Below are 14679 nucleotides of genomic sequence, written 5' to 3'. Positions count from 1 at the left end.
TGTTTTGGTCGTGCGTTCTGTTATGATGTGGTGTGGAAACAGGAGAACGCAGATGGAGGTGTGGATCCAAGTGCGGCTTTATTAATAACAACACAAAAGAAACAAAACACTGGAACAAATCAAAATCCACGATGGGAAAAAAGGTAAACCAAATACCGAAGAATACGGAGGGCGGAGAACAACAGGGTAACCTCGGAACGGACAGACGGATAACAGGGTAACCACGAGCGGGTAGACAGACTGGCAGGGAACACGAACAGGAGCAACAAGCATAGGCTTAGTGCGAACACGGAACATCAACGCACGACAAAGGGAAGGGAGAACAGCGGGGTTTAAATAAAGAGACACGTAATGAGGAATGACAGACAGGTGCGACAATAACACCGACAGGGCGGAAACAACGGAAGAAGGAAGTGCAGTTTCACGAGACAGTGAAACGGGCGGACAACAAGGAAGACATGACAAGGAACGTGAACGGTAAAACAGAAAACACGGGGCGGACAACAAGGGAGCGTGACGTGAAAAGTGACTAGTGACGGGTGAAACAGAAAACACGGTGCAGACGACACGAAACACGGTGCAGGTGAGCGAGACCGTGACAATAAACTACCGGTCAACAGTTTTGAAACACTTGACTAAATTTTTCTCATGATCTTAAAACTCTTTTGATCTGAAGGCGTATGCTTAAATGTTTGAAATTAGTTTTGTAGACAAAAATATTATTAAAATTATTATTTTTTTAAACCATATTAATTTATTTCATTATAAAACGTAGTTTTTGAAATGGATGACTTGGACCAAATAATAAAGAAAAACAGCCAATAAGTGCCCAACATAGATGAGAACTACTTCAATACTGATTAAAAAGCATCCCAGGGTGATACCTCAAGAAGTTGCTTGAGAAACTGTCAAGAGTACATACATTCTAGGCTACGGGTGACTATTTTGAAGATGATAAAATATAACAGTTTTGATTTATTTTTTATTTTGTTTTGTCACAACATAATTCTATTTATCATAGTTCCATTTATGTTTTTCCATAGTTTTGACTTTATGGCTTTACTATTCCTCTAAAATCTGAAAAAAAGAAATTATAAATAAGAATGAGTGTTTCAAAATTTTTGACCGGTAGTGTATGTTGTTTTTTATTTTGTTATATGTTTATGAATCAATGAAGACATTTATTGGAAAAATTGTGTTGAAAAGAATAGGGTTGGCACAGTTTTGGCAGCACAAGGTGGACCTTTACAATATTAGGCAGGTGGTTTTAATATTGTGGCTGATTATCCCACCATTTATATTTTCGTCTTTAGCATATTTTGGGAAATAATGAATATACATAAATGAATATGTGTAGTGAGTGTACTGGAGCACTGTACAAAATAATTAAATCAAAAGTTTATGGCTAATAATTAAGCATAAATCATAACAGGGATAAAAAAACAAATTAGATTATATAGCAAAAAATAAATTGAGGTCAAGCACGCGCACCCACCCAGTCTGACTGAGATTGTATTACAACCCCAAACGTTATAAATTATAAACATCTCAAAGACATCTGTTGAATATCTTATTGGTGTATTGCAGATGAGCAACCTAACAAATACGTCTTCCATAAAACACACATCAAATAGACGTCTATCAGGGACACTGTTGTGAAAATAGCTGAGCTTCTGTTACGCTACTGAAAAAGTTACTTAAGTTAGTAGCATCGTTACTTTTAGTTTGTTTCAACCCAACACTGCTGTGAAATAAACAAAAAAAATCTTTTCCTGGGGCATCTTGCCTACAAACATTCAGTCTTCCTTTTTATTTAAGTCCCAAAATATTGTAACAGTTCATACAAGATCTGACGTCAAATGTCATTTAATGCAGAACACAAATCACCATCATAAAATCATATGATTGCAAATGTATTACGCACTGTAATAGTAGGCAATCCCAGAAAAATAGAATAATTCGCTTTCACTGAAGTTTAAGACATAATTCATTTTAATTGTAAAAAATCATGTCGACAAAGATATGCAGATCAAATCTAAATCATTAGCCGATCTTCCTGTACTTTTGAAGCTGGTTTGAGTATGCATGCATTCTCCTGTAGAGTCTTAGAGCTTAGAGAAAGTAATTTCTTTAGGGCTTTTCTTCTCCATGGCAGCCTGAGCTGATTTCATCAGATCATGGGTTTGAAGCATGCTCATATTCCAGGTGGCCTGCAGACATGAACAGGAAGTAAAGGAAGAGTTGTTTTTTTTAAACGATGGGCTACAAATGTAGACGGCTTCAAAGGGCACCAATATACTTTTAGAGGAATCGAAGATAGAACAGGCGTCACAGCATTTTGAACAAAATATGGCCAAAAAGACATCGTTTTTCAGTTTGATGCCTTGGTTCGAGGTGGGGGCAGGGTTAGGGCATCTGCTGCCAGCCAGGAACAATTCCTGGCAGCTTTGTACAAAGGGCGTTTTTCAAAGAGGTCTTCCTGAATAGGGTGTTTGACAGCTTAGAAAGTCGAATTCTGATTTAAAAATGTAAATCTGCTCTTGAGATCTCCATAAAAAGATTTTAAAAGCAATCAAGAGACATTGGAGTCAATATATATGTATTTAAAATTTACAGTCTTTCTCTTCATAACAGATAAAAAATCTTGATTACTCATCATGTTTTATAGAGATTTTTGACCAATAAAATGCTGTATAGAACGAGAACATCAGATCTCACCATGTAATTCAGGCCCTCTGGAACACTGTGATCTCTGGAGTAAATGAGATTGACTTTGGTTCCCTGTACCGCTACAGGACTCCTACTTGCGATCTCTCCTGCCATCTCCATAGCTCCGGCCATCATCGTCTCTTTATCTGGAAACACACAGCTGCGCGAGAGAAGAGAAATCCACACAAATAACTATGTCTACTACAGTTCTCAAACAAACAAAATAATTTTTATCCATATTTATTATCACGCATACTCCCAATTCATCACACCATTTATTTCAATTAATCTACAGAAATCGGTCATTTCAAAAATCATTATGGTTGTGATCAGTTGGAGTGGCACATTTCAGCACATGTTTTGTGAATCTGTTACAATGTTACAGGTATGCAGTCTTTCTAAAGTGGCTGTAATTGAAGGATTGGACACATCAGCAAACCCGTGACCCATTGGCAAGCACTCTACCTATTTCTACAAAATAAAAGGTTTCTAAATCATAAAAAGGTCATTTAAATATAAAAGATTTCAAGGTAAAGTAGCAAAATCATGGCTGGTTTTTTATCTACTGAGCGTAGAACTGTAGTGAATGACACATTCAGAACAATCAACACAATCACAGCCAATCAGAAAGATAAACTGTATGATGTGTCATGTACAGAGGGGAGAGATTTTGGACATATGAGAGTTATCTGTGGGTGGGACCAACCAGGACATCACCACAGAAATACAAACCAAGTGATTAATGAAATGTTCTCACTCATTGTGACCAAAAATAATGACATCTTTGAGGCAATTTTATCACTTTTAGCTTTTCTGCTTTACAAAACGTGTAGGATTCGTCCCATTTAAATTCAGATTCACATATCTCACCTGACCAATCCACAACTCTTGGCTTCATCGGCGTACATCTTCCTCGCAGTCAAAGCCAGCTCATTTACCAGACTGAAAGAGAACGTAAGAAAATGTCACTTCTGAATTACAAAAGGATCTATAATAGTTTTATATTTAGGCTGTCCCCTTAAACTATGCTGCATACTTCGGCTGCCGCATGCAATTTTTCACATCCCAAATTAAAAGCTCACCTCAAGACACTGGACTAATTGCAAAATATTGCTTAATCTAGGTGTCATTTATCAATACTCATATTTTGATAGAACATACTGTATTTTGGTTATTTGTTTATCAAGCTTTTTCTGCCGCACTGCATATTGTTCTGGACATCTAAGACATACCATTAGATTTTTTACCCAACGCAAGCTCACAGACAAGTATAATATGGCACATTTTGAAGAAACAAACCTAAGGTAAGAGCTGATGTGGAGTATAAGGATGTAGATATATCATTTAAATGCACTGTTGAGAATAAGAGCTTTCAGTTGATCCATGACTATTTTAGTGCTATCTGAAAAATATATATATTTATATTCATATTTATACATCATTACCCTAGGATGGCACTCATTTGTAGATGCAGAGGAATCAGGTCTTAACTCATTATTTTATGTAACATAAATGCAAAAAGTAATGGGGTTCTGTGAAAAGTTCAGATTTAGTTTTAAGTACCACATGTGACTAATTATCTATCCCATTGGCCAGAGTTTCAGGGGCTAAACCTCATACCTACGACATCCAATCACTTTGGGGAGGCGTTGCAAAGTCCCAACATCAGCTGCCAGGCCAATGTCAACTTCCTCAAGAGAAAACAGCAAACAATTTACAATCATATTTGAATCTACATGTATCTAAAATGTATTGTATGCATAGGAGTACAGAGTTTTATTTTGGGACTACATTCTTTACAAACTTTGCCTTAGGGCTGTCAATTTAACACTTTTAATTAATTAATGAATTATAACAACAAAAATTATTACACAAATATACCAAATAATAACATAACACAAAACACAAAAGTGAAAAAAAATGTAATCATGCCCTGACCTGTATGTAATTATTTTGAATAAATGTATTAATCAATTGACAGACAAACCCTAAAAATTACATATGATGATTAATAAACATTAAAAGAATATTCCGGGTTCAATACAAGTTAAGCTTAATCAACAGCATTTGTAGCATAATGTTAATTACCACAAACATTTATTTCAACTTGTCCCAACTTTTCTTGAAAAAATGTGGGTTACGGTGGGGCACTAGAGTACAATGGCAGTGAATGGGGCCAATCCATAAACATTCAAATACACACTTCACACTTTTTCAAAATATATAGCCACACGACATAAACAATATGCATGTAAACATGATTTTAGTGTAATAAAATTGCTTACTAATCTTTCTAAGGAAAGTTATTTCAAATTGTACATCTTCGTTGTCATGACTACATAACAATGTGAACACTAAAACGACCATTAAAACTACGATTTAAACAACTTTTCATTAAGCAATAATAAGTGTTTTATAAAATTATAAGCTTCACATTTCTGCCTTTTAACTCTCCAAAAGTTGGCCACATTAATTGCATTGCAAGTGGCTCACTTTAACCTGATTTATATATATATATAGTCGGACGAGTCTAAATACATTTTTGTGGTGAGCAACATTATGCCACAAATGCTGTCGATTGAGCTTAACATTTTTTGAACCCAGAACATCCCTTTAAATCACAACTAGAATCTAATAAGAGCATCCAAACCTTGACTTGAAACCAGGCATCCTGTGTACAGAGCCGTATATCACATGCCGTGATCAGATCCACTCCTTTAACACCAGACACAAATCATAACAAATCATACACGACTGCTTGCAACAATATGTTTTACTGTCTGCTGAAGTACTTAACATATCAGTACCAACAATTAGAAAGTGTAACGTATAAAGAGTGATGGACATGTAGAAACTAACCCCCTCCTATACATGCTCCATGAATGGCCACTATCACTGGTTTTGGACACTGTGTAAAGAAAAAGACACGATGAGACTTGATGAAACATGATGAAACAGACTGTGTATGAGATACGTATGGGATAATGCAGTCAGCCAGTCATGATCACAAAATAAACACCAACAGGGTCATCAGGACCCCATCACGAAGTAACCTACTTCTCTAGTATACTATTTTTTTTATCTTGTCTTATAGCTCTTAAATATGCAAACAAAGTTCTGAGACAGATCTGATCAGGCGGGAGTAAATCAATAAATAAAGAGATTCACAACTTAAATTTTGGTCTGTTCCTCACACAAAGCTATGACATGACTTCAGAAGACATGGAGAACTTTTGTATGGAAAACACACTTTTGTATGGAAAAAGAGCAGAATTTAAATTTGTGGGTGAAGAGTTCTTTCTTTTACTTCTCATACTATCTGTTCTTAGCGCTTTAAAACCTTTAATATTTTATAATGCTCTCACAGTGACATGAATGACAATGTAAAACAGAAACCTTTTCCATAACAGAGAAGGTCTCCTGGTATTTGCTTATGGTCCGGCGCACGTTCCATGAGATCCTGGCTGTGTCGTCTCCCTCAGGCTGTACAATATCACTGGCCATGCTCATGAGGTCAATACCTGTGTGCAGAGAATTATTATTCAGTCTTTACTAGGGCCATGAAACAAAATGTGACATTTTCTGCTATATATTACCAAAATCGTACAAAGCCCCGTAGATGACGGGAATAGTTTTGTGTTCCCTGACAATACATTTACTTCAGTTACCATATTTAAACCATGATATTCATAGTAAAACCATATTAATAATACAGGGAAATTAAAACTATGGTAATAAAAATCATAATTAAAAGGGTATGCACAATACGTTTTGGCTTCAGCCTTGTCTTGCCCAAGGACACTTCGCCATGTGGAGTCGTGTGGGTCGGGAATCGAACCACCAACCCTGTGATTGGCAGCCGACCCGCTTTACCACCTGTGCCACAGCCGCCCCAATAATACAACTGTAAAGCCATGATATTTGTAGTAAAACCATAATAACCTCATAATTATGGTTTTATTACCATAGTTTTCCTGTATTATCTATGAATCATGGTTAACATATGGTTACTGTAGTAAAACCATGGTAAACATATTGCGAGGGAATGCAAACTAGACGAGGGTACGCAAAACTATTTAAAAAAAAATTATTCCCACCTTGTCCTCTATATGGGCTCCATATAATCAAGATATCAGTGATCACCAGATTTTTAAATCGACGTTGTCCACAAGAGAGCGCAACAAATACATATAAACTAAACAGCACTGTGTTATATTATAGCAAACATAAATGCTTACCATTTTAAACTAACGTGCAATGGCATGTATCGCAGCGTTCCTGCATTAAAAAGCCAGACGTCAACTGTTAGTCAACTGTCTAGAGACATGCATTTAAAAGTTATTTTTGCCTAACATGGCATCTAAAAGCATGCCATTCCTGCATGAGACACTCAAAAAACAGCTGGATGTGGTGCAAAAATGGTGATTACAATGACCCATTGTGCTGCGAGACACTAATCATCGTCAGTGCTTGGCACACATCTAAAATTTAAATGCATTTTTATCTTACATTCATCAAATATTCGAATTTAAGATTTTTTTTTTTACATTTTAATTTGACAGCCTTAAGGCCCGGGTATATTTCCTTTTACCACGTTCCGGATCGGATCGCCCTGTCGACCACGTTGGTTTTCAAATTATACTCTTCTGACAGTGAGTGAATATGAATGTGTTCGACGTATGGCACAGTTGCTTTGTGGTCACCTTTTAGTGCAGTCAATGCGCACAGACGAGGACCGCGTCCACATGTCGTGAAAATCTGGGCTGCGTGTGGACTGTATGCATAGTGTCTTTAGTGCTGCAGACTGAATGTTTCTCTTAAAGGTACAATTGTAGTTGTTAAAGGGAGAGCACGTATAACCAGATTTTTACAATTATTATATATTGTTTTTTTTACATTTTATAGACAAGTGCATGGTGCCTGGCTTGCCCATGGAAAAGTAGTTGCCACAATACTAAGGTGTTGTGGTTGGTTGCCAAGGTGTTGCTATGTGGATACTGAAGGCCCGGGTATAATTAGTTTTTACGTGTTCCGGATCAGATTGCGCACAGCCGACCTTGTTGCCTTTCAAAGTATACTTTTCTGACCGTGAGCGAATATGAATGCATTTGACGCATGCGCACTACAACTGCATTGTGAAACCGTGGGTCAAGAAAATCTGGGCCGCACAGACTACTGATGACAAAATTTGCATCACACATACTGGGCGTGGAGCGATCAGCAACAGGCCTTGAGTGTTCTGGGTGATTGATAGGACGTTGCGGGGTGGTTGCTTCCTGGTACAAGTCAGAAGAGCCCCAAGTCTCTATGATATTTTGGTCCATTGATATACGACTATGACAGAAAATGGTTAGGAGTTTGTTCAAATCCCTAAACCCAGGAATGAATGATAACAATAGTGTCTGTCCTAACAAAACCCATTAATTAGCATTGTTATCTGCTAAATTAGATCACCACTCTCAGTTAATGTTGTCGTAATGAAGAATGTTGTTCACCCCACAGACAAACCTGCAATTAAAGGGAAAGAGACTGACAACTAGCCATATTCATCAAGTGGGGCAAGATAGTATTTGACATTTTTACCAGCTGTGAAGAGCTTCCCAGCACCTGAGAAAACCACAACACGACACTCTGAGTCTTCAGCGATCTGATTGAAGCAGTCAACCATTTCACTGCAAACAGAACAAAAATACCCAGAAGACAATTCAACATTATTACATGTACTGTATATTGTGGTCACTGAAATCTATTTGTCGTTCACATTAAGTTAAGGTTGGGTGAAGTGGATGCACTGAACAATACTGAATTGAGCAGTGTTTGATATGGTAATAGATGTCACAAATCACCTCCAGAATGCTTTGTTCATTGCGTTACGTTTCTCTGGTCGACAGAACTCAACGTGAGTGATGGTGTCAGCCGGGCAGGTGATTGACAGGGTGGTATAGGGGGGGGTGGGACCTCCTGAAGTAGACATTCCTCTAACAGCATTCAGGACAGGCATCAACAGACCCTGTTCTGATCAGACAACACACGTCAACTCTGACAGAAACAGAACACACCAGTTTAAAAAATGTTATCAAAGTAAAGATAAACTAAAAAATATGATTTTTAGTGGATATATGAAGTTCAGTAACCACAGATGTTGTTCATCACAAGGTATAATTCACAAAAAATAAATTCAGTCATTATTTGTTTACCAGTCATTAATCATTTACTTGTTATTCTAAACCCATATTTTAGGTACACAAAGGCAGAAATAATTTAAAAAAAAGATCACTGATCTCATACAATAGCAGTGGATGGTGACCACCTCTTCAAGCTTCAAAAGATCGCAAAAGCATAATTCAGAAGTCTTATAAATTAGTCCATCTGACTCGTGCCTTGTTCTGAGCAACCTGCCATTGCTCTCCTGTGCACGTTCATGAGAGCGCACGAGAGCAGCAGTTCACACAGCCCCTGCATAGAAATGCATCTCCTCTTTGACTTCCAAATCTTTAGATGTGTTTTCTAAGTTCAATTTTCTGGTTTGTGTGCAGATGTAGTGTGCTCTGTTGCAAATATCTCAGTGGTGGTCTGGTTGTAGCAAAATCACAGCGAGTTCTCACTTGAACGGCCCATCTCTCAAGCGGGCTGTGTGAACTTCTGCTCTCATGCATTCTAATTAACGTACCCAGGAGAGCAATGGTCAGTGAAGATTTTCACTAAATAATACAATTGATTTTGATTTGTTTCTCACTAAACCTTATCGTATGCCTTCAGAACAAGACTAGAGCCGCATAGGATTATTTATTACACTTCTGAATTATACATATGTGTCCTTTAAAAAATGTGAAGATGTGGTGACCATTCACTGCCATTGTATGACATTAGCGAGCGTAAACACTGTTTCAAAATTTCTCCCTTTGTATACCAAAAAAGAAAGACATGTGGGTTTAGAAAAACACAAGGGTGAGTGAATGACTGCATTTTCATTTTTGGGTGAATTATCCCTTTAAATATGGACATGTTCCACTAAAATGTGACAACTAGAAAGTGTACAAATACTTTTAATTTTGAACAGTATATCTATTGTTTTATCATTTGAAACCTAAAAAACTTGGCTAGAAAAGTGTTATTGTGCTTGAAATGTTGTTATCCAATGCAGGGGGTTTTCAAACTGGGGCCCCGAGGATTTCCAAGGGGCATCAAGAGGGTGCTAGAGGGTCCACTTCAAATTTTAGTAGTGTATTTTTCTTTTACTAAAAAGTTATTTAGTTGACATTTAGCAAATTTGACATTATTAGTGCTGCTTGATAATAATAATAATAATACTAATACATAAGTCTTATATAGCGCTTTCCAAGGAACTCAAAGACGCTTTACAAATGAAACAATCAATGGTGAGAGTGGAATTATAGATTGTAGGCAAGGTGAAACAGATGGGTTTTGAGCAGTTTTTTGTAGGTGGTTAGTGAGTCCGATGTTTCTGATATGGATGGGGAGTGAGTTCCAAAGGGTGGGGGCAGCGATGGCGAATGCTCGGTCCCCCAAAGTTCGGTGTATTGATTTGGTGATGGGTTTGAGAAGGCCTAAGTCGGCAGAGCGGAGGCGTCGGTAGGGGCGGTGATGCTGTAAGAGGTCTGTGAGATATGGAGGTGCCAAGTTATTGAGGGCTTTGTAAGTGATGAGCAGAACTTTGTAATGGATGCGCTGTTGTACAGGGAGCCAGTGAAGCTGTTGAAGGACAGGGGTGATGTGGTCTCTGGAGCGGGTGTGGGTGAGGAGGCGAGCAGCGGAGTTTTGAACGTATTGCAGTTTTTTTATATCAGAGGATGGGAGACCATATAGGAGACTATTGCAGTAGTCGAGTCTTGATGTAATGATTGCATGAATGAGAGTTTTCGCAGCAAATGTGGAGAGGGTAGGGCGTAGACGAGCAATATTACGTAGGTGGAAAAAGGCAGTTTTGGTGATATGACGGATATGGGGCTTAAATGTGAGTGTGGGGTCAAAAATGAAACCAAGATTTCGGATCTGGGTAGAGGTGGTAACTGTATGGCCATCAACGGAGAGAGTGAAGTCTTGGGAGGAGGGGAGGAGTGATTTGGGACCAATGACGATATATTCCTTATGCTCCCTAAAGACTAATCATGAGTGTTTCCCTTTTATATTGCCATAATATTTTAGGAATTGGGTCCCATCATATTTAGGGGTCCTGATCTAATGCAATAACATTCATCTATTTTTAATTGTCCAAAATATTTTTTCACTGTAGGTCACTGTATAGGTTTATGATAATAATAATAACAAAGATAAATGTTTGTACCATTTATACATTTGTATATTATATAGGTATGCAAATATAATTTACATACTCTTTCCTTTTATTGCACTTCTTTCTCTATAACTTTAACTCTTCAATTTTAATGATGATTTTATTTTAGTATGCAGAACTGCCAACTCATTGCCAGCAATTTCTGCTACATGCGGTTTAGTGTAATTTACTAATCAACTTTTTGATTTGATTAATCCTTGATTTGGTTTAATTCTACCATATCGATTTAATTGTATTATTTTGTTAATTTAATTGGCAAGTAGTGACAGGACAAATTAATATAAATAAACGAACAGAGAACACCTATTTTAACTGAGTGAGTGACCTTTCACCCAGTTAACTTTCCTCAACTTGTTTATTGGTATATATTCACCAACATGCACCGACTTTTACAGCAACAGAAAAGCAATATTTTCTCATTACAATGTAAAAGAAACTGATATTGGGTCATTTTGGCTAAATAAAAGAGTCTATCTGACGATGCACTTTTGTTTTCTTAAAAAGTATGTTCAGTGTCATAAAATATTTCATGGTTCATGATCTATTAGTTTTCACAGCGACATAAACACAAATATAATTCATATTTAAATATCCAAACTGCGAATCTATTTAAAACTGTGAATATAATAAATTAGACACATGATCAAACAGGATGACTTACTTATTAGTGCAGATCTGAGTATATATGTCATTGACGCCCTTTGACCAATATATTCTGACAGAGCTGGAGATCTTTTCACCCACAAAACTCACTTCAATAATGTCGTTTTATCTACTGAAGCGGTGTGAGACAAGTAAGATTTCACAAAAACTGAAAGCAAGTATTAGAAGGGATTTTTATTTATGTTTGGCAGTTCACCACATATGTTTATTTCTACTATGAAGTAGGCTACGGTGGCTCGTTGAGGTCAATCAAACAAGCTGCTCGTGTTTCCAGTCTTTTCACCAGCAGACGTCCTCAGCGTGCAATGTGTCGACTGTTGTCGAGTAACGCTGAGGACAAGTTTCACAGCCAAAGAGACTTTTCATTTTTGCAGAACAATTCGATTTCAGTAAATTTTTCATTATTTCATTATTTTATGATAATGCATTCATTAAAACAAAACATAAAACATACGTAAAAAAAACTATAAACATGTTCTCCTTTGAATTCATAACGTATTCAGCAAAAGATACACAACTTTAATATTAAGAAAATGTATTTTTCTTCATAATGTTCCATAATGAAGGTCTTTTATTCTTATGTTTTCTTGAAGTTTCTCAAGCCTCTTTTCTGTTAGGCTATAGAAAATATGCCTTAAAGGTGCACTCTGTGTAGGAAGTCATGACCACACACAATAAAACGAAGACTCTGGTAATATCAGTAACCTAATAAAAGCTGTTTTAATCTACAGGGAGAGGAGTGAGGGAGAGGGTCCGCACATGGGGGCTGCCATGTCAGAATCACATGACCAGGTTAAAACTAGTCACTTAATCTCAGTAACTCTCCTGTTATTTGACACTTTCAATGACTGATTAAAGTACTTATGGTTTACGACATTATTATAATGCAGCCCAATTAAGGCCTTTAGTCTGCTGGATTTGCCCAACATATTCAGCCAGATGGAAGGACAGCACAATGTTAGGAGTTACAATAGCAGCTTTAATTGCAGATAATAAATGAAAGAATAGGTTGCTTGATGGAACAAATCCATGGATTGACATATTCATACATATTTGGCAGGAGACCGTGGTTTAGAAGATGCATCTAGAATTTTAAGATGGTGTGCATTTCACACAGATTTAGTCCCAAATAGAACAGATGAAAGATTTCGAAATTGGTTTAGAAAATTTATTTCAAATTATTTTACATTTTTCTATAAAGGATTATTTCAAAGCTTTGAATATTTAAAGGAAAATTATGCACTCAGTCAAATTGATTTCTATAGATACCTCCAAGGAAGACATTATTTCAGTCAGAATATTAGGTCAGTATTAGAAACAGCTGAGACAGGAATACTGAAGGTGTTTTTATCAGCATGTAAATCTCACTCATGTTATAAGGTCATTTCTAAACTACATAATGGATTTCTTCAAACCAATCCTGGTGATACATTGTATGTTAAAAAAAAATTAGGAGAAGTATGATTATCTCTGATGAGGATTGGGGGAAAATCTGTAAATCAATGGAAATGGAAATCCACAAGTCAGGAGTTATGTACAAGCTGGAGATTATGTGGAGGAAAGGAAGCCAACCATTATCATATTTTTTGGGAATGCCTAGTACTTGTTCCTTATAGGCAAGAGATTAAAAATAATTTGGAAGCTCTGAATGTGAAACAATATACTTGGGTAACATCACATTTGATGGGTGAGACAGCAATGATAAGAAATTGATACATCATTAATTGGCCAGAGCCAACTGATGATGATTGGTAGATATAATAAACACTATATATGTGATGGAAAAACTTTCATTTTCTATAAATATTTGGACTGAAGTATTTTCTGATATGGACCACTAAACACATACTTTGCTTTTTACTGCATTTCTTTGAGTTCAAATTGGCCTAAACAAAAGGTTTTATGTGGGAGCCCGTGCTCTCCGTGGATATTTTTCATGTTTATATTTTGTTTTCCCCTCGTGGATGTTTTGTTTGTTCCCTGTGTTGTTTTATTTTTAGTTATCCTGTTCACCTTTTGCACCTTCATTAAAGAGCTGCATTTAGATCCTCACTCCTCGTCTGCCCTCGTCTGATTCATAACAGAACGACCGAAGACGAAATGGATCTAGCAGTTCACCAGGCAAACTACAGGCTTCTCTGCCTCAAGCAGGAGGACAACCACATTCGTGAGTTTCTGGAGCTGGCAAATGTGGCGGATTTCCCCGAGTATTCCTTGGTGGCGTTCCCAGAGCCAGCGCCTGTAGCCTCGACCGTCCCAGAGCCAGCGCCTGTAACCTCGACCCTCCCAGGGCTCCGCCTCCTGAGCCTTCCAGGGCTCCGCCTCCCACGGCTCCGCCTCCTGAGCCTTCCACGGCTCCGCCTCCCAAGGCTCCGCCTCCTGAGCCTATCACGGCTCCGCCTCCCACAGCTCCGCCTCCTGAGCCTTCCACGGCTCTGCCTCCCACAGCTCCGCCTCCTGAGCCTTCCACGGCTCCGCCTCCTGAGCCTTCCACGGCTCTGCCTTCCACGGCTCCACCTCCTGAGCCTTCCATGACTCCGCCTTCCATGACTCCGCCTTCCACGGCTCTGCACACAGATTTCTCCATGACTCCGCCTACCACGGCCCTGTCTCCGGAACCTTCTACGCCTCTGCCACCTGAGTCTTCCACGGCTGCGCCCTTCATGGCTCTGCCACCTGAATCCTCCATGGCTCCGCCTTCCACAGCTCCGCCCTCTGAGTTCTCCATGGCTGTGGCCCTGTGGCCACCTCCCGGGCCTCCTGACCCAGTCCCTGTCCTGTGGCCACCTCCCGGGCCTCCTGACCCAGTCCCTGTCCTGTGGCCACCTCCCAGGCCTCCTGACCCAGTCCCTGTCCTGTGGCCACCTCCCAGGCCTCCTGACTCAGTCCCTGTCCTGTGGCCGCCTCCCAGGCCTCCTGACCCAGTCCCCGTCTTGTGGCCCCCTTGGACTGCCTGTCTGCCCCTTGTGCCCCCTGTGGACTGTCTGTTTGCC

The 14679-nt window shown here is 38.6% G+C and overlaps 1 protein-coding gene across 3 annotated transcripts; it reads right to left on the bottom strand.

Annotated features, from left to right (window-relative positions):
• Nucleotides 1–1585: 1585 nt before the first annotated feature.
• LOC127631785 (delta(3,5)-Delta(2,4)-dienoyl-CoA isomerase, mitochondrial-like) lies at nt 1586–11912 on the bottom strand. Of its 3 annotated transcripts, none has more exons than XM_052110127.1 (10): nt 11685–11912; nt 8556–8748; nt 8293–8381; nt 6106–6230; nt 5569–5617; nt 5360–5424; nt 4330–4400; nt 3580–3651; nt 2719–2869; nt 1586–2210 (listed from the first exon to the last, which is right to left on the bottom strand). In XM_052110127.1, the coding sequence occupies exons 2-10, from the start codon at nt 8708–8710 to the stop codon at nt 2106–2108; spliced, it is 882 nt and encodes a 293-aa protein (XP_051966087.1). In that variant the 5' UTR covers nt 8711–8748; nt 11685–11912; the 3' UTR covers nt 1586–2105. The 3 variants fall into 3 exon arrangements, with proteins under 3 accessions (XP_051966087.1, XP_051966084.1, XP_051966085.1); XM_052110124.1 differs by having other exon boundaries at nt 8556–8724; XM_052110125.1 differs by having other exon boundaries at nt 8556–8719.
• Between the last annotated feature and the right edge of the window lie 2767 nt (nt 11913–14679).

The sequence above is a fragment of the Xyrauchen texanus genome, chromosome 38 (assembly GCF_025860055.1).
Source record: "Xyrauchen texanus isolate HMW12.3.18 chromosome 38, RBS_HiC_50CHRs, whole genome shotgun sequence".
Classification (NCBI taxonomy): domain Eukaryota; kingdom Metazoa; phylum Chordata; class Actinopteri; order Cypriniformes; family Catostomidae; genus Xyrauchen; species Xyrauchen texanus.
This window is presented reverse-complemented; position numbering and strand designations above follow the sequence as displayed.